This window comes from Theropithecus gelada, chromosome 6, assembly GCF_003255815.1.
Source record: "Theropithecus gelada isolate Dixy chromosome 6, Tgel_1.0, whole genome shotgun sequence".
NCBI lineage: Eukaryota > Metazoa > Chordata > Mammalia > Primates > Cercopithecidae > Theropithecus > Theropithecus gelada.
In genome coordinates, this window is record NC_037673.1 from 143,480,214 (window position 1) to 143,500,915 (window position 20,702).

The 20,702-nt window shown below is 38.2% G+C and overlaps 1 protein-coding gene across 4 annotated transcripts in view; it reads right to left on the minus strand.

Annotated features, from left to right (window-relative positions):
- PPP2R2B (protein phosphatase 2 regulatory subunit Bbeta) overlaps positions 1-18,985 on the minus strand; it is a 476,090-nt gene extending 457,105 nt beyond the window's left edge. For 2 of the 4 annotated variants that reach the window (XM_025388126.1, XM_025388128.1), the window contains exons 1-2: positions 18,772-18,920; positions 18,509-18,586 (exon numbers count right to left, since the gene is read on the minus strand). Coding sequence is in view for 2 of the 4 variants with exons in the window: in XM_025388122.1 (XP_025243907.1) it covers positions 18,509-18,586; positions 18,707-18,716 (88 nt within the window). In the remaining 2 variants the exon portion in view is untranslated. Of the gene's footprint in view, positions 1-18,508; positions 18,587-18,706 lie in introns of all 4 variants that reach the window. The other 2 variants (XM_025388122.1, XM_025388121.1) reach the window with 2 other exon arrangements.
- Positions 18,986-20,702: the final 1,717 nt, after the last annotated feature.

Consider the following 20,702-nt stretch of genomic DNA (forward strand, 5'->3'; position numbering starts at 1 on the left):
ACATGATTTGATTTTAACAGATGATGATAATGCAGTCATGTGCTTAATGACATTTCGGTCAACTGTGGACTGCAAATATGAAGGTGTCCCCATAAGATTATAATACTGTATTTTTCCTGGACCTTTTATATATTTCGATATGTTTGGATACACAAATGCTTATCCATTGCGTTACAACTGCCCACAGTATTCAGGACCGTGACATTCAGGACTGTACGGGGTTGTAACCTAGGAGCAATAGGCTGTACCATCTAGGTTTGTGTAAGTGCACTCTAGGATGTTTGCACAATGACAAAAATTGCCTAATGATGCTCTTCTCACAATGTTTCCCCATCATCAAGTGATGTGTGATGGTAGTAGTAATAAGAGCAAACCCAAATCTATATTCATCTGAGTTCTTCATTCATCTGAGTGACCAGGTTCCAGTTACTCTGCTAAGTGCTATACCTAGAATATCATGGAATCCTCCTGAAAAACCTATAATAAAGTAAATGTCATTATTTTATCTGTTTATAGATGAGGAAGTTTACACAGGGACATTAAATAAAGTCAACTGCAAACAAGTGGAGGAGGTAAGATTCCAGTAAAGGCTTTCCGCTCACCCCTCCCCTCAGGCTGTCTCATGCCACTGTGTTCTCTGAGTTGCCTGATCTGAACATTATCTCCCCTACAGTCTCGTATAGGACATGGCACCAACACTGAGACCAAGATTTTGTATCTACTTATTTGGAACTTGTGGGTATTTCATTAGGGTTGGGCAAATTTGCTTCTGACCTATTTGAAAGAAAGGGTTCGCTAATGACTACCATAATCATGTAGAAGAAATCTAGCCAAATCCGCACACTTACCTATCAATGCCTCCAGGGATCCAACATGTGTTGAAAGTTTGCTATTCCTAGGACATGGTGCCAAGGACTGTGAGATTAGATGCATGTATAGGCATATGATGTAAAAGGGAGGGAGGGAGGGAGAAAGTGGGGAAGAAGAGAAGGGGGAAGAGAGGAAGGAGAGAAGGAAGGAAGGGAAGGGAAGGGAGATAGGAAAGAAATATAAAATTAAGTAATAAATATATGAATATTACAGAAGGGCCAAAAGAGAGTAACAGATAAAGTGCATAGTAGAAAACTCTCGCACCTAAATGGAACATTGGGACAGAATCCAAGAAGACTTCCTGGAGGTAGTGGCATCTAAGATAGGCTATGAAGGAGAAGAAGAATTTGCACATATGAAGATATAAGTGGGAAGAGTCTTCTGGTAAGAGGTAACAGTATCAGTTTTATTAAAACAGCTCAAATTCACTCTTTCTCCTATTTACTACAAATTAATAGAATTATAAAAACATATTTTAAATATATAAAGCAGATTTCAGCTGCTGTGTTTGGGCTATGCACTTATTAGCTCTCGTTTGGAAATAGTGGGCTTTAACATTTCTTGTCCAAGCGGGATAAAAAATGTTCCAATTATTCAGTCTACATAATGCCTCACAGCCTTCATAAAAAGAAAGCATTCCAAAGCAAATCCCGAATGTGCTTCCTGTTCTGCAGAAGAAAAAAAAATATTGTCCTATCTGCTTCCTTCCCAGACGTCTCTGCATTTTAATTAAATCATGAATATTATGAAAAGGAACCAATATTCTGATATGAAACAATATTTTAAAAGGATAACTGTGACTCTGATATCTATTTTGACCTTAGAGCCTTCCCCAGGATTAGGCAGCGTATTTCTTTTTGGACAGATTAGAGCTTTAGAGGATTTGAAAGGAACCCAGGACACGAATCCAGGTGGCAAGATCTTAGTTTTCTGACCCGTAGGCTACCCCTTAGAGATACAGAGTAGGCATTTGAGTAATTGGGTTTAATGTCTTTTCAAGAAAACACTTTTAACCCAGCTTTCCTCTTGATTCTGAGAGGCCATAATAGTAAATCTTTTAGGAGGTAGCAGGGGAGAAAATGCTGTACCTGTTGTTCTTACAGTAAGGGACCAGATCTGCTCATTCAGGGAGGACCTTCCCCTGGGAGTGTCACACGGCTCACAGCAGCTTGCACGAGAGTTCTGTTTGGCCTGCAGAGTATTATATTTTCTAATTCAAACTTCATGCCTTTAAACAGGGTATGTACTCACCAGTTCCTCTACATCTTGATTACGTCTGGAGAGATTTACACAATTACCTTTTCCTTTGCTGTTTCAGTCTATGAGCTTTGCTTTATGGCAGGGTTTCGCAACCTAAGCACTATTGATATTTTGGATAAGGTAATTGTTGTGTGGTTATGTGGGGGAGATGGGGCTGTTTTAGGATGTTTAGTAGTGTCACTGTGCTCTGCCCAATAGATGCCAGTAGCACACCTCCCATCCCCCAGTCAGGACAATCCAAAATGCTTCCTGACATCAGTGAACATCCCCGGGGGTGCAAAATTACCCTCCCACACCCTAGATTGAGAATCACTGCTTTACAGCAATACGGCCTCAGAGACCTGGGCTGTGATAATGGACACATTAATTGCACATTAGGCAGCATAATGAGGGTAAATAATATTTTGATTAGAAGAAAGGTGAACCAAGATCTGTGCGTAATTCTTCATACCTTAGTTTCCTCACCTCATTCTCCCACAGGTCTGGTATATAAATCAAAACAATCTAGTATATGTAAATGTGTTTTGAAAACGTAACCATATAAGGTTGTTACCATTTGGTCTTACCTAGCTCTTTAGGCATCCACTGATACCGGCACATTGAAAAATGGCAGCTCTATTTAAGGATAAATCATTTAAACTAGAAGGCATTCCATAAACCAAGTGCAGTGACAAGGAGTTGAACTTAGCAGTAAGAAATGTCACTTTGGGCACGAGAATGAATTTTCTTGGAGCCTCCTGTCTTCTTGGTATTTCTTGCTGATTGGAAAGCTAGTATTCTTTCATTTATTTAATCATGCATTTATTCAATATGTATTTGTTAAACATTAGTGTATGCCAGGCATGGTGCTGGGCACTAGGAATGCTTACACAACTTGTAGTTGTATATCAGGAAGTAGCTGTAGCAGACTTGTCTTCATGCAGAGTATGGACTAATAGAGAAAACATACAAGGAGCAAGAAAATGATAATGCATTTGGCAAGTGTATGATGGAGAACATTCAGCACCTTCTACGAGGGCCACCGAGCTCAGAGTTCAGGGTTAAGAAAGGCTTACTTGGGAAAATGAAACCAAAACTGAGATTTGAATGATGAACCGGGGTTGCCAGAAAAAGAGAGTGTGAAAATATTTCTGGCAAAGGGGATAGTATGTGTGTAGTGCTGGAGGAGGGGATATGGCATTAGAGGACACATGGAACAGAGAGTACATGAGGAGAATGGTGAGTGAGGCTGGGGATATCCCAAGAGCAATGAAACCTAATGAAGCTTTTTGGGAGGCAAGTGACATATGTACACACTGGAGATACTACTCTGGATACAGTGTGAAGAACAGACTGGAGGTAGTCAAGACAATAAGGAGAGTGGGAGTAACCCAAAGAGGCTGCTCCAATATCCAGAGAAGAGAAGATTGTGTCCAAAGTAACACAGTGGCAATGGGGTTGGAGCAAGGTCGAGGGATTGGAGATACTGACCTATTTAGAGAAAAGAGGGAAAATGGCATATGACTTAGTGATAGAGTGCATGAGTATGGGTGTTCAAGGAAGTTAGGAAGGCAGAGCCAAGAACGATTCTTGGGTGTTTGGGAGGGCTTTTGGAGGAAGCAACTGGAGTTAACTACAGCCATTGCTACTATTGACAAAAATGAAAGAGTTTATGGGGCGCCTGGTGAGTGTGGGTCCATGAGCTCAATGCCAACAAGCATTATCTCCTTTAAATCTTGTTATACCCCTGTGAGATAGGATGTATTATTCTCAGGACTCCAAGGCTCAGAATAACCTGTTCCAGGACCCACACCTGGTAATACCAGGGTCCTGATTTGGGCTGGAATCAAACCCGACAGACTGACTCCAGAGTCAGGTGGTTAAGCCTGCTCTCTTACCCACCACATAGAATATCATTGATTCCCTTGAATGTTTACCTTCTAGGTTTAAATCATAGGTTTTCTGGTGACTACAGATAGTTTTGGAGGAACCATTCAATCATTTAAGCTCTTCAAATCTCAGTTTCCTCTGCCAAAATCTAGGTATTGGGATATCTCCTTTACAGGGCCTATGGAGTGAGTAAGTTAGTGCTAACACTAATAATGACAGAGCAAGCATTTATTGAATGCTGACTGTATTCCATGCTGCGTTGTAAATACTTTACATGTATTAGCTAATTTAATCCTCACAAGAGCCCTGGATGTAGCTTCAATTATTATCCCCATGTCATAGATGAAGAAACTGAGGCACAGATACATTAAATACCATACTCATATAGCAGATTTGTTGGAATGCAAACCTGGGTGAGCCTTTTTGGAGCCTGTGTTCTTCACTATGGTGTCATGCAGCCTCTGCTAAGACGTGAGACCTTAAAAAGTGCTTGACATACCAAGAGCCTAGCACCTGGCATGTTAGATGTGCTTGGTGCTGACTATCATTTTTCTTCAATGTTAAGTTTATCGAGTTTTCAATAAGTGCCAGGCACTGTAATAGACAAATAAGATAGACATGGCTCCTGTCTTTTTTTTTTTTTTTTTTTTTTTTTTTTTTGGTATCATCAAGCCTCCCTTGCCCACGAGAAACTGGGAAATGTCAGCAGTTTCTGAGGAAGTCTTTAAAGAAGGCCAGGGAAGCCAGGGTTCATCAACAGCCAAATACACAGCCTGAACCACTCTGCTGTTGTGATTAGCCTGGGTGTTGGCCAAAAGACCATACCAAGGCCCTTGGAGGGCTACTGTCTTTCCTCCTTTCATATTTGTGCATTTGATCACCACCTAGGTTAAAGAAAACATCTGGCTGATACAATAGAGGTAGAAAATGCTAACATCTGCTTGGTGGTCAGGAGGTTTTTATTTTTAATTGACAAAAGTTGTCTAAATTTATAGTGTACAACATGGTGTTTAAACATATGTATACATTTTAGAATGGCTAAGTTAATTAACATATGCATTACCTCCCATACTTATTATTTACTTCTGAGAACACTAAAAATCTACTCAGCAATTTTCAAGTATACAATACTTTCTTATTGACTACAGTTACCAAGTTGTACAGTATATCTCTTGAATTTATTCCTCCTGTCTACCTGAAATTTTGTATCCTTTGTATCCCCAACCTCCTCTTACCCCAACCCCTAGTAATTACCACTCTGCTCTCTGGTCTATGAGCTTGACTTTTTTAGATTCCACAGATGTGAGATCATCTGGCATTTGCCTTTCTGTGCCTGGTTTATTTCACTTAACATAATGCCCTCTAGATTCATCTGTGTTGTCACAAATGACAGGCTTGCTTTCTTTTTCCAGGCTGAATAATATTTTGTCTTTCCACCGGAAGGGATATCAAAGAGACTCTTATCCCATAATGCCACAGGGGAATCTGAGTGGTGGAAACATTAAGTGGTAATGTGGAAGAGGAAACTCATAACTTCATTGTGTCTGTTTTACTTTCTGTACCCCACCTTCTCCGTCTATAAGTGGGCAGATCTTCCAGTAAAGATCTCCCAGTTTCCTTCAAAGGAAATTCCTTCAAATTCCAACATGCTATGAATCTAAGTGTTTAATCGCACAGTTTCCTATTTGCTCATTAACATCATGTGGGTAAATAATACTTGGATTAGGTGTAAGAAGTGGTAATTAATTGTTCATGTGTGTTGATAATGTGGAGACAACTTGCTGTCTGTAATTTCCTTCCACTTGCTCGTAGAACCCTCTACAGGTGTTTATTGCTCTTCCCAAAGATGAAGTGTAATTTTTGTGTGGACCCAGGTGTAAATAGTCTTTTCAGTAAACACATGGATCTGATGGCCATTTTAAGTTCATTTAGAGAGCGTTTACTAAACTTAGCAAATATTAAACATTAAAAAAATAATGATCTGGGTGGTAGAATGACGAGTCATTTTTATTTTCTTGTTATCTGTGTTTTCATTAGCATCACAGCTAACATTTACTTAGCATTCACTCTGTGTCAAGTGCTGTGCTTTGTTTAGATTATTTTATTTCATCCTCATGACAAGCCTATGAAGGAGAAACTACTATTTTCCCATTTTACAGAGGAGTAAAGTGAGTTTAAATCAAAATAAAGTTATGCAATCTATTCAAGGTGACACAGAAAGTCGTTTCATTGGGATTCAAACCCAGGCCATCTGTTCATAGTTCATTCTCTTAACTATGGTAAAGTCTTTCCAATGCTCTCAAGTTTCTGTTAGAAACACAAAGAGTATTACTTTATGTGAAAAAAATGCAAGTTTTTAATCAGTAATATCAGAGTTGTTTTTAAAATAAAGTTTGTTATTTATTTTTTTCTGTTTTAGTTTCATGAATTTGGTTTAAACTGCTATTAAAGAGCAATCTTTTTAAAAGACATCTTCAGCATGCTGTAAAGTACTTTTTAGAAAAATATTCTCTCTCAGGTATGTCTGATGAGAAGCTGTGCTTTACATGAATCATTGACTGAAAAAAGAAGAGGCACATAAATTCTGAAGCATGTGTGAATGGTAAGCTGTAAAAAATTGCCATCAGTTTTCCTTGGAAAATAGGGACTTAATATCAATATCTGGAAATCATTAGTGCTTGAATATCATTGGTATAGACCTGCCAACATAAAATTACCTGGTATATTTGATTAATGGTGTAGAGTGAGATGTGCACATGGACAAATGACTGTGCCATAATTTTGGGAAAGGTTGCTTTAAATCGTAATCAGAAAAATCACTCATGAAACAATAGATAATAATGGCCCTTAAGAAACAGCTAATAAAATTATGGAAATATCATCCACAGTAAAAACTAAAATGAAAAAACAACAGATCTTATGTTCCCTAAACTGTAAGCTGAAAGGACATGGTCAGGTCTCAAGGCTGCCAAATTTAAGTGATCTCAACAATGCCTTGAAAATTGCTTTTAGGCACTGAACAAAACTGTAACATTTACAAATTCCAGTGGTGATCCTGGGCAAAGATAGCACAGTGAGCTTCAGACCACAGACAGGATTTTACTACGAGAGGGGAGGTATGAAGACCTCTACGTTGGAAGCAAAAACAAAACAAACGAAAATAGTTGAGTTTAGAGGTGAGGTTGAATTTTCACAATACAACTATAAGGAAGATTATGTTACTGAAAATTCTCCATTGAGGTGAAATGCCCTAGGATTTAGGTCCTAAAACATCAGAGTACTTCCATGCTTAGAATCCTGAAAGCTTCCCATTGTACCCAGAATAAAACACAATTATTTACCATGGCTTTACACACCTGAACTTGCCTCTGCTTCCCTCCACGACTTCAACATAGACTCTTCCCCTACTGACCAATCCAGGCATCCTGGCCTTCCTTCTGGCCATGCCTGGATTGCTTCTGTCCAGGGTCTTTGCGCTTGTTGTTTCCTGTGTCTAAACACTGTTCCCATGGGTTTTTTGAACATGGTTTCTACTCATCATTTGGGTCTTAGCTTAAACGTCACCTCTTCAGAAAACCCTTCACAGAAAAGCCCTCTAATTATGTAGCATTCCCCATTCCCTCATTTAGCCACTCCCACATGAGACGGAGTCTTGCTCTGTCACCCAGGCTGGAGTGCAGTGGCATGATCTTGGCTCACTGCAACCTCCACCTACAGGATTCAAACGATTCTCCTGCCTCAGACTCCTGAGTAGCTGGGATTACAGGCGCCTGCCACCACACCCAACTAATTTTTGTATTTTTAGTAGAGACGGGGTTTCACCATGTTGGTCAGGCTGGTCTTGAACTCCTGACCTCATGATCTGCCTGCCTTGGCCTCCCAAAGTGCTGGGATTACAGGTGTGAGCCACCGCACCAGGCCCATTTTATATTCTTTAGAGCATATGTCATCTTTGGAAAATATCTTGTGTCTTTGTAAGCTTGCATTTTCCAGTGTCCACCTCTGCACTAGAATGTGAGCTCCATTAATACCACAGACTGTGGCTATTTCGAGGGCTGCTGTGTTTCCAATACCTACTGCCCAATATATATTTATTGAATAAATGGATGAATAAAATTCAACATTCTTAACTCCAACCAAATTGGTATAAAGTTAGTTATACTTTTTTAAAGCTCTATATGATAGACTAAAAATAAATATACTAAGAAAAAGGCATAATGCTTACTGAAACCTTGAGCAAATAAACAGGAACCACCCACAATGTCCATGTGCTTAATTATTTATTCTTGGCTTTTAAATTCCATTAACTAACAACATAGGCAGTAAATAGGATGATGCTGAGCCTGCTTAATGAGCAACATTTACAAAAAGGCAAGTGCTCTTCTCACACACCTCAGGCCCCAGCTTCAAGACAAGTCAGTCTAGAGAAGCTTGGTGTCTGGATTTGCCTGAGCCAAATGTTTAACCAAGAACAAGCCAATAACTCACCACCCTTTGCACAGCGGTAGCAATAGAACTGGTTAAGCCTTATCTGTCTCTTTTTCCTGTAGCTGATACTCTTGTTGGACTACCTTGAATCGCATCCTCATTCCTTGCTGCAAAGCCTAGATTCTGTTGTGGCATCCTCCACTCAGGGATGATGATCCCATTCCAAACTCGGATGCAAGCCTATTTGTATAAAGCTAGTTAGGCTAATCCCATTCTCCTTGCCAATGGATGGCTTAGAAGTGGGCATCTGCTGGGAGGTGGAGATTGCAGTGAGCCGAGATTGCGCCAGTGCAGTCCAGCCTGGTGACAGAGCGAGACACTGTCTCAAAAGAAAAAGCAACAACAACAACAACAAAAAAACAGAAGTGGGCATCTGACTTAGACTGTGGCAAAGGGGACATCAAAAGAAATTTTCTAGGGATATTGGGGGGAAAAGGTTTCTTTATTTAAAAAAAAAATCAGAATGTCCTTTCACTTGATGTTGTTGGTTTATCTGAGTGTGACGCCCAGAATTGCATGCAGCAGTTGTCTTGGGACAAAGCTGACATTCCAAAGACAGCAAGGCAGGGAGATGGAGAGGATCCGAGTCCTTTATGCTGAGCTTCACCCAGGGAATTCATCAGCTCGGGGGCTCCCCGCCTTGTGACTTATGTGAAACGCTGGATTATTGCAATAACCTTTCAACCGATTCCTGCTTCTGACAGTGGTCCCTTAATCGAGCTGCTGCTAGAAAGAGCGTTTTTCAACCAGTGGCTCTCTATTTCATTCAGGCAGGAGTCCAACTATTTTTAATGGGTTATAAGGTCCCCGTCTTGCATCTGTCTGCCATCATCTGTCTCCATCTTTCACAACTTCTTCCTTTGCCTACCCAACTTCAGATACACTGGCCACAAGTCCAGTCCTTAAACATACCCGATGAGCTCTTGCCTCAGGGCATTTGTACTAGCTATTCCCTCTATCTGGAACTCTACTCCCCAGATATTCACATGACTTTTTTTTTTTTTTTTTTTGCCTTCTTCAAATTGTTGCTCAAATGTCATCTTTTGCATGAAGTCTTGATCATCATATTTAAAAGACAACACCATATTCCCTGCACCCCCTGTTGGTTTATTTTCTTGCATTTATAGCCTCATATTTTATATTCCATTTGTTTATTACATCTATTATTTAGCCCCTCCACTATTGAATCTCCAGTGCCTAGAATGCCAAGCACATAGTAGGTGCTCAGTAGATATTTGCAGAAGAGGTCATTCTTTTACTGTTCCAGATATTTTGATAGCAGTTTTCTGTTGCAAGTGAAAGCATCTTGAAAGCATGATGGATTTCCCTTGAGTTGCCTTGATGTCCTGTGCCCTGCATTTTCAAGACAGTCAACCGTATCTTAAACTTACAGTCAGTGCGTCTAGCAGAAGATGAGCAGTAAAAAAATTGCTGGTGTAGGATTCAAAAATTTGCCTTCTGGACTCCATAAGACCTTGGGCAATTTAAGACTTATTTCTAGCTGCCTTCACCTCCTCATATTTATGAATAAAATTAGGTCTACTATCTATAATATCTATACTATCTTTTTGTCTGCAATGTGGGATTATAAGACCGATTCTAGTTATCTCCTATGGGTTATAGGATACATATGATCCATATATGTTAAAGTTAGAAAAGTTCTGTGTATCTATAATGGATTGTTTTGAATGAGCTATTTTATTCTTTAAAAATATCCGTTATTGTTGTATTAACAGTAATATTGATGTTTTTTGGTTGGTTGACATTTATTAGTTACTGAAGGCTATATTCATTCAATAAATATTTATTAAGCCCCTGCTTGGTGTCAGGTTACTTGCCAGGAGTGCTCTATCACAGTAGTTGAGAATACCAACTCTGAGGTCAGACTGGTGTGCAAATGGATATGTTGTTAAACTTTCTGAGTCTCAATTTCCTCCACCGTAAAATGGGCTTAAGCTGGCACCTGCCTCATATCTTAGTGTTGCAGCAAAGGTGGAATGAGATAACATGTTGAAAGCAATTATTAAGGAGTCTGATCTCATGAAGCCTGATTAAACAGAATTATCATTATCATTACTTTACCCTGGCCAGGTATTGTGCAGCACTTTCAAAGATCTTATTAACATATCCTTTCATCCTCCCAAGTTGGCGATCACCCAGGGAACCTGAGCAAATAGCACAAGAGAATAATTGAACCATGAATAAAATGTGGGTCTATGTACCCAGAAGTCCTAGCGAATTCCTGTTTCTACTTTAGGTCTCAGATTGGCTTCCAGTCTAGCCAATCTTACTCTAGCAAGCCTTCCCTGCTCTGTTCCCAGTGTGCGTTGGGTGACTTACTCTTTTTCTAGTACTCTCCACAATCACATTGGATTGTCATTAAAAACCATGTGGTGATGCCCTCAGGAAAGTGTACAGTGCTTAATGGAGGGGAGCAACAGTGCTTTGTCCATGACTGACCTCATCGTCCAGCCCAGTGCCTAGCACATATTAGGTGCTCCATAAATATTTGTTAATTAAACACATTTCAAGTGATTGGCATTAGGGAAGAGGAGAAATAAATAGTCACAGTTTTTTTCTCTTTCTTGGCTAGGAAATATTTAATTACCTAATGCTTACAAAGAGAACAGGATGTTTGCCTTCAGTGTTATGCAAAGAACCTGCTTCCCTTCCTCCAGCGTTCACTTCTCACCAGCCCACCTGCAGAGTACAGCAAGCCTTCTCACATCAAAACATTCTGCATCACAGCTGAGAAAAAATGCTTTCATCTTGCACAACTTGTTCATAATCAGTCCAATTTTTCTTCTGGCAGATTGGAGCGCCATGCAAAGTGAAGTTGCATAGGAAATTCCCTTGTAGCCTACTGGGTGCAGAGAAGAGATCTCCACTTCTTTTTCACACACAGAGGAAAGGTTTTCACTCCCTTCAGTGCCCGAGGCAGAGAACTTGGCTGCACAGTATCTCACATTTATTGGCATTCTTGTTTCCTTTAAATGCACTCAAAACACCTGCAGATTTTCTATCTTCTCTGCTCTTAGAATAGCCCTCTGATGTAAGGAAAGAAAGAACAGAATTTCTCGAAGTGCCTCTTGGATCAAACTATTAGAATTGTTTGGGATGGGCCGGGTGCAGTGGCTCCTGCCTGTAATCCTAGCACTTTGGGAGGCTGAGGAAGGTAGATCACGGGTCAGGAGTTCGAGAGCAGCTGGGTCAATATGGTGAAACCCCGTCTCTGATAAAAATACAAAAAACAGCTGGGCGTAGTGGCAGGCGCCTGTAATCCCAGCTACTCAGGAGGCTGAGGCAGGAGAACTACTTGAACCCGGGAGGTGGAGGTTGCAGTGAGCTGAGATCACGCCACTGCATTCCAGCCTAGGCGACAGAGCAAGGCTCCATCTCAAAAAAAACAAAACAAAAATAAATAAATAAAAATAAATAAAAATAATTATTTGGGATGCTTGTGAAATATGCAGGTTCTTTGACTCTGTCCCAGACCTAGTGAATCAGAATCTCTAGAGGCAGAATCTAGTAATATGCATTTTAACATCCTTCTCAGGGTATTCATATGCACAATAATGTTGGAAAATCATTTAGTATCCTGTCTAAGATCACTAACTGAGTAGCTGAACCAAGTTTAAAGTGAGGGATTATCTGATTTCAAATTGGTGCCTAATTAAAAATCCCCTTGAGTTGCTGATTTAGAAAGCTTCTGTCTAAAAAGACAGGATTCCTTCTTCCTGAAATGGGAATTCTTCTCAGTGCCAGCCCTTCACCCTGTATTCAGGAGAGCAAGGCAAGTAAGACTCCGTTTTCTATCATTTAGGCTAAGATCTGTGAGGTGAAGTTACAATTATTGTAACTAAACATCTAAACATCTAAGAAAGGTTATTTGTCAATCACGGACTTCTTTCTATAAAATGAGGTGAAGGTCACAAGTCTTTATACTGCTTTGAGACAACCCAATTGGTTTTTTTTTTTTTTTTTTTTTTTTTTTTTTTTTTTTTTTTTTTCTGTTGACAGCAAAGAGTCACAATCACTGAAAGAAAGCTGAAAAATCATTCCTATAATCCTCGGATTACTTAAACATCCATGCAAAATGAAACATTATTGCAAATGTTATAGAGGATTCCTCTTTGCAAGGAAGTCACAGGTGTTGGCTTTTACTTTAGGGTATATGAAATACACCTCACATCGACAGTCACATTGATGTTTTTCTCTCATTAGAAAGCACAATCGATAGAATGCCTCATCCTTCCCTCTACATGAGTGATCTTTTCAGAGGGAGGGAAGGAAAAAAATGTTATGCCCATGTAGCAAAACAGAATAAATATCACAATTATTTCCCATGAATAAGATGAAGTGACCTGTGTTGACAGACATCAAAGAACTGCAGAATGAGGAACAAAGCACCCTAGAATTGCAGTATCAGAAAGAAAATGGTTATATGCTGTAGCTGGAATAAAAACAGAAACCTCACCAGATAATTCTTTTTCCCATGTACAAAATCAGACACCAAGTCTCAAGAAGTTGTCTGATACCGAGTGGGCAATTTCTCCATATAAAGTACTTCTAATGATGAAATAATGTAAAATTTCATGCAATGAAATCATGTTATATGAAATACGCCTGCTAAGCAAATCAAATGCAAGCATTGCACATGGTAAATCAGAACCTTTAAATGTGTAAGTGTCTTCCAATAACTCAACTAAGTCAACAATGTTTTTATGGCCTCCTAACCACCAGCATAACAGTGAAAGTTTAGGTCATCAAAATTGTTTGTTGACTGCATGTCCACATGATCTGCATAAGTTATGTGATCTCATTCAGTTCAACGGTTCCAAACACCATCTGCATGCTGAGGCCTCCCCAGGTTCTATCTCCATCTCTGAGACTGTCTCTCCAAGACATATATGTGACTCATATATATACATACAACTTCCTTCTTGATGTTTATACTTTGTGCCTCATAGCTACTTCATATTAATTATGTTCAAAACAAAGCTCATGATTTTTCTCCCCAAATATCTTTCTTTTTCAGGTTTCCTGGTGTTAGTAACTGGAGCCCACCAACCCCCCATTTGTTCAAAGCTAAAACCTGAAAACTATCTTAATTCCTTAGTTTACTTCTCCCCTAAAATGCAGCCTATTGCCTCCAAAACAAGCCTGGAACCTGTTTTCTCTTCATCTGCACCTTCTCCGCTCTAATGAAGCCACATTGTCTCTCATAAGACTTCCTATAAAGCCCAAGGAATGCTATTTTTGAGAATGTGTCCCAGTGACATAATCACAGTAGCTAATCATGATTACTGAATCATGTCTATGTGCTATGTTGTTTAAAATATATGTCTAATTATATTATCATAAGAGTTCTTCAAGATAGCTCTTATTATCCCAATTTTACATATCAGGAAATAGAATCATGAAAAGTTTGAGGTAACTTACTCCATGCCCATAAGTAATGAAGCTAAATTTGAACCAGGTATTTTTAACTGTGAAACATATGCTCTTAATCACTATATCACACTGCTTTTCCTGGATAAATGTAAAGATTTTACTATTAGGTGTTCATAACAATGTTACAAATATTGAAAATCTAGGTAAATAAAACTAGGGTATATGTACCTCTTATTATACGAAAGATGATCCTATACATTCTTAAGTAAAAACATCAATTTACAAAATAGTATTTCCATTATGACTCCATTTTGGTAAAAAAAATAATATGGATATTGTTTGATGTAAACTAAGCAATTCCTTGCACAGTATTTGACACACAGTACTTGTTTCTTGACTGAATCAATTAATGACCATATATGCATAATCAAGAGATTAGAAAAATATACCATAAATTTTTAACAATGCTAATCTGTGGGTTGTGGGTTTCTGAATGACATTTATTTTCTGATTTTTATTGGTTAAATTTAAACGTTTCTACACTGAGAATATATTGTTTTAGTAATCAGAAAAATAAAAGAATAAATGTTATGGTTTTTTAAATTATTTAAGGTTTGTCTTAAATGTTTTCTTCCCACAAGTCTATTTTTCTCCACCAAATGTGTGAGATTCCTACCTCTCTGGTAGTCAAAGCATTGTAGTCTTTAGCCTAAGTACTTTTATCTGCAGCTCATTTTACCTTGTGTTTATTTGATGTGATGCTTTACTCTCCCAGGCCATACTCTGTCTCCTCTTCAATGGTGCATTTCTTGAGAACTTGGACTATATTTTATTTATCTTTACAACCTTCTTACTTTCTGAGACAGTACCCTGGATATAGTAAGCACTCACCAAATGCTTATTGTTGAACTCATAGTATAATTCATTTAAAGCCCTATAGAATAATTTGACATATGAAAAAATTCTAGTCTACTACTTGATACCCAAGATGTACATAAGTATCTTGCACCAAGATGCAAATTGAACATCTTATAACAACCTATTGGTAATGGTCTGATATATATTATATATAACATATATTATTATATATATTATATGTGTTACATATATTAATATATATGTGTGTTATATATAATATGTAATATATATTTTATATGTATTATATATAATATTGTATATTATATATGTATCACATATGTATATTATACACATATATGTATGCATATATATAATATATACACATATATGTATATGCGTATACACACACACACCCTCCCTCCTAGCCCTTATAGCCATAATGGGTAACTATACTATTATCCCCATTCTGCACATGAGGAAAACTGAAGCATGGAGACATTAACTTGCCAAGGTAACTAGCTAGAAAGTGATAGAACTGAAATAGAAAAAGCTATTAATAGGAATAAGTAACATGGAAGGGAAAGCTGAATAATTTTTATTGACTTTGATTGTATAGAAAATTAACTTGGGTAGATTATGCCAATCAAACCAAAGGAAACCTGATTTTTAACGAGTAGCAAGTGAAAGTCTTTTATTAATTCACTCAACAAATATTCAACTTCCATTGAGGCAGTGTTAGTGCAGCTTAAATGACATCTAAGATATGTTGGCTAGGGAACCTCCATGCCAGTGGCTGTGTGTTTGTGACTAACCTAATTCTTCTTTTTAAAAAGTTTCTCCCTTTATTCACTATTTAAAAGTGCATTTTCCAAACAAAATAGGGATCGATTGTCATTTTGATCCTGACTCTGACCCAACTAACAGTCAGTTCAAGCAGGCTACTTTTGTATTATGCACAGTAAACGTTTCAACCTATCTTCAGTTCACGTGTATTCATAATGATCATCTAAGGGCATGTGTGTAAAATGCACGTTCCAGGCCTTCATTCCAGACTACTAAGTCAGAGTCTCTATTTTCAAAACAATGTTTAAAAAGCAGGGGCTGTGGAGTCCCAAAGACTAGGTTTGAAAACTGCATCACCCATTTATAAGCTATAGTGCCTTTGGCAATGTACTTAATATTTTTTGTTTGTTTGCTTGACTTCAATATCCTCATAGGTAAAGTGGGAATAAAAATTCTTACCTGTCATAAGGTTTTGGTGAAGATTAATTTAGAATGAAGGTCTAATTATAATAATATTTATAATAATAGCTTACAAATATCAAGTACTTACAAAGTATTGAGAACTATGGCCAATGCTGTATCTGTATTATCTTAATAATTTGTCTTAAGCAAATAATAAGTCTGCAATTGGTAAGACCTATAGTTACAGCAAACACTCAGAATTCTCATAATTGATGGGAAGCCAGTCACAAGGACAAGATTTAAGATTTAAGTGCAGAGTGAGAGAATAATGGATTACTTGGAACAAGTCCTTTAGCTTTGTGATGCCCAATGCTAGTCCACTACATTAGAATTAACTGGGTAAACTAACACACATTGTATCACCCTGACCCTTGAAACTCTAACTTAGTAGCTCTTGGAGACCTGGGAGTCTCTATTATTTAAAAAGTTCAAATGATTTTGAATCATGGCCAAGATTTAAAACAATGTATTCACTTGAACTTCCTTTTCTTAAGATCCATGAGGTTAGAGAGTAGGTCATTTTTTTTCTTTCCTTTTTAAAAAAATTTCTAATGTCTAGCACAGTGCTGTCATATAGAAGACACTCAAAATTCTTTTTTTTTAGGTGACATAAAATGGGATTGATAGTTTCTATCTGTCTTCATAGGGGCTTTAGAAGGATCTTTTGTAAGGCTCTATTTGACAATTCATCTCAAAAATAGAGGATGCTATATACAAATATAATATTAGATCCAGTAATCCCACTACTTGGTCTATATTTACAAAATAAAATCAGTATATAGAAAAGAAATCTGCTCTCCCATGTTTATTGCAGCTCTAGTAGCAATAGCCAAATTATGGACACAACCTAAGTGTCCATAAACAGATGAATAGATACATACAGTTTTATATATATATATGTGTGTGTATATATATATATATGAAAAATACACACAAACACACATATATATGCAATGGAATATTACTCAGCCATAAAAAAGAATAAAATTCTGTCATTTGTGGCAACATAGATAAACATGAAAGGCATTATATTAAGTGAAATAAGCCAGGCACAGACAAATACCACATTTTCTCACTCATATGAGGAACCTAAAAAAGTCGATCTCATAGAAGTAGAGAATAGTAAATAGTGGTTACCAGAGGCCTGGGGGGTGGTAGGAAGATGAAAAGAGATTGGTCAATAAATGTAAAGTAATAGATCTGAGGAATAAGTTTTGTTCTTTAGCACGGTAGGGTGAGTAGGTTAACAATATCATATCGTATATCTCAAAAGAGAGAGAGGATTTAGAATCTTCTTACCACAAAGAAATAATAAATGTATGAGGTAATGGATATGCTAATCATCTTGGTTTGATATCATTACACAATATACACATATCGAAACATCACACTCTACCTTATAAATATGTGCAAACATTGTGTCAATTTCTTTTAAATATAATTTTATATAGATTTATTTATTAATTTATTTTAGTGTGCTTTCTCCTACTTTGTAAACATAGAGTATTTGGTTTTTGGTCACCCACTATTAGATTCTCTACAAAAGAATTATAGCAAGATTGTAAATAAACTACCTTTTCCAAATTACTCAGATTAATTTTTGCTCGAATTATTTTTTACTCAGAATTGAAGTGCTACAGAATGACCTGAAGTTCACATGCATTTATGCATGTTAGTTTGAGTATAGTGTTCAATCCTGTCAACTGTTCACTTCATCATTCTTTAAAACTAGTTTTACACCTGTGTTATACCACTTCTAAAATCTAAAGCTACCATCAAAGCAGCAAAATCTGTTTCAGGCAAGCCCTACTGCATTCTGCTAGAAGAGCTAAACCATGATTTAAAACACCCAGAAGTACTATTCTAGTTCCTTCCAATTGCCTGTCATCCAGTGTTTTGTAATGCAGACACCCTTAGGGAGAGTCATGGGGGTCTCCAAGCCCAGGCTTATGAAAGAAGAAAATAAAGAAAAATAAACAGTTCTTCAGGAGGAGGAAAACTAATGCATTATCCCAGGTAAAGGGCCCTGGAATAGGAAAGTCTCCTGAGAACCAGAAAGGCAATTATATGCTAAGATTGGGATTCAATGTTCCCATAAGTCATATGACCAGACTTGAATTCTTCAGTCTCCCTCCGCACTTCATGTATTGCCAATGGTCCTCCACATAGAATGGAAGGGAGAGAATTATGGCTGACAGTCTTAAAGTGTTTGGACTCAGAATTCTACAGCGCTGATGACCATCCTGAAACAAGGCTTGCCTAGTTTAGCCTCTGTCTCTGCAAACCTATTTTACTGAAAGTTCATTTCAGTGCTGCCTCATTGGTAGGAACAAAATAAATATCAACAGAAAAAAAAACAGGAGAGAAAGAGAGAAAGAAATTATTAAATCTATTTCTAGCTTAGAATGCAATTCTAGGGTGTGTGGGGACTTAGATTCGTGAAAGCAAAGATGAAAGTGTTTAATTTTGAAACCAGCACAGACCCCCAAGGAGGCAAGGAAAAGGGTATGGGGATTTCTCCTACCTTCTGTGGTCCCAATCTCGATAGTGCCTTTCACTTGACTGAAGCACCATAGTGTGTCCTGGGTGAGTGTCCCAATTCCTGAAAGCAACACAAGGAGATACTTCAGGTTAGGTAAGAGCTTCCAGTTGTTCTTAGGAGACCAACAAGAAAAGAAATATATAGCAGAATCTATGCATTTCTAAAAGGAGACTTGCACACCAGGTATCATCTCGTCAGAGAAGAGACCCTAGTGAGTCCTGAGAGAATGGTCAGTCTGCAAGTACCACGTCCTGCTGTGAATCACTGCTCTGTCTCCTCCGTCTGACCAGGCCAGGACCAGTTTGAACTGGAGCAATTCGAGTTTGTTCCTTCTCAGGCCCTGGCAGCATCTTGGAGTGGTTACGAAGGGCTTGCAGTCATCCCCTGTGTGACTGGCCCTTTTCACGGGAATACTAATGCTTTTGATTGTTTTCCTTCTGTGATGGTGGGGAAGGGAAAGAGGCAGTTCGTTAGGGGGTGAGAGGAAAAGAAAGGCAACATTTTTTTTTTTTTAACTGGGCTTCACAGCTTGCATGGTTGAGTGGCCAGTAAGGGGTCAGATACCCAGAGCACTTCCATCTCTCTTGTTCACTTCTTGACTGCTTGCCAAAGTCAGGCTGACTGTAGAGTAGGGGAAAAAAAAAAAAAAAAAAAACAAGGCTGGGGATGAGGCGGGGTGGCTCACACAGAGTTGGAGAGTCAGTTTCTGACAAATGTGGCCTATTTTGTTCCAAGGGGATTTTTGTTTCAGATCTAATTGGACACTTGATGTGGCTAAACCAGTGACTCCTGGTTTCTACAAATATATGTAGCCAATACGTATGTTAATACATATACTAAGAGATATTCTAATTCCTTTACATATTCAAAAGAGTCCTTTACAGAACACTTCTGGATAGCAGGGGTGCCAGTTTTCTTCTCAACAGCATGAACTTCCCCCTTCAATTCAACTGGGTTTTAAAATTCAAGAGAATATTGTAGAATCAAATTTTGGAAGATGGTATGAATTTAAGAATGATTAAATCCAGTGGGAAAAAACCCACAAAATTTCAAAAACCAATTGACCTTTAAAATGCACAGGGAACTGAGTAGTCATTTTCATTATCAGCCACAGATTCGTATTGAATTCCTAGATGGAAACCTTCATTCGCTCAGCCACATGAGAGGAGAATTGCCTCTCATATGCTCTTCTCAGTGTTGTTGACAGGTTATTTGATGGAAGTATTATAGAGTCATCATTAAAAGTAGAGACTTTGCACTTAGGCAGGGTTTCTAATTGGGCTCTGACTTGGGATAAGTTTCTAAGCATAATGAGACAGTTTCCTCATCTTAAATGGCAATAAAAATAGTACCCATCTCTCAGAGTTGTGGATATTGAATGTGATTAGCACAGTCAAGAAACTTAAAAATGGATATTATTAGTAGTAGTAAAGATTGATTCGAAAGGGTTTCATAGTAAAAAAAAAAAAAAAAAAAGACGAAGAATATTGGCTGAGAAAATTTCAGACACTGTGCTAAGCACCTGACTTAGAGCAGCTTTATTCTTACATAAATCATGGGGAGGGCATTATTATCATCCCCATTTTACAGGGGAGGAAACTGAGGCTCAGGAAGTTTTGGTAACTCCCTCAAGGTCACACCTAGTGCATGGCAGAGTTGGAATTTCAATCAAGCCTGTCTGAGTTGCAGTATTCCCAGTGTGTAGAGGTTGGATACCCATTTGACAGTTTGGGCCCTTTAGCCCAGAGAGGCTTCACAGCAAGAATCTCATTTGGAAGGCTGAGCTGGAATACAGTTTCTGATATCAAGTAGTAAAGTATCAATGTCTTCTTTAAGATGACACAGGGCTAAAACTTCCTAATAATATTAGCACCTAGAAGGGGAGAAGGAAGGCCTTTGGCAGCATTTATTACTGTATAGACAGACACAGCCACAGTGCTGATCCTTGCTTGTACTTTCTGCTCTGGCCTTGGATTCCAGCATCAGATATTCTTTGACAGGTTCTTACCCTTCCTTGTGAGTTGTCAGTGACCCTCTCTACACTGAGTCAATTCTGCTGTTGAGATCTGAGACCACATCTGTCTTAGGGAACATTAGCTATAGATGAGATTTCCTGCTGATTTTTGTCCTGGCACAGTTCCTATATCACTAGTTAATGATTCTGGATGTAGATGGT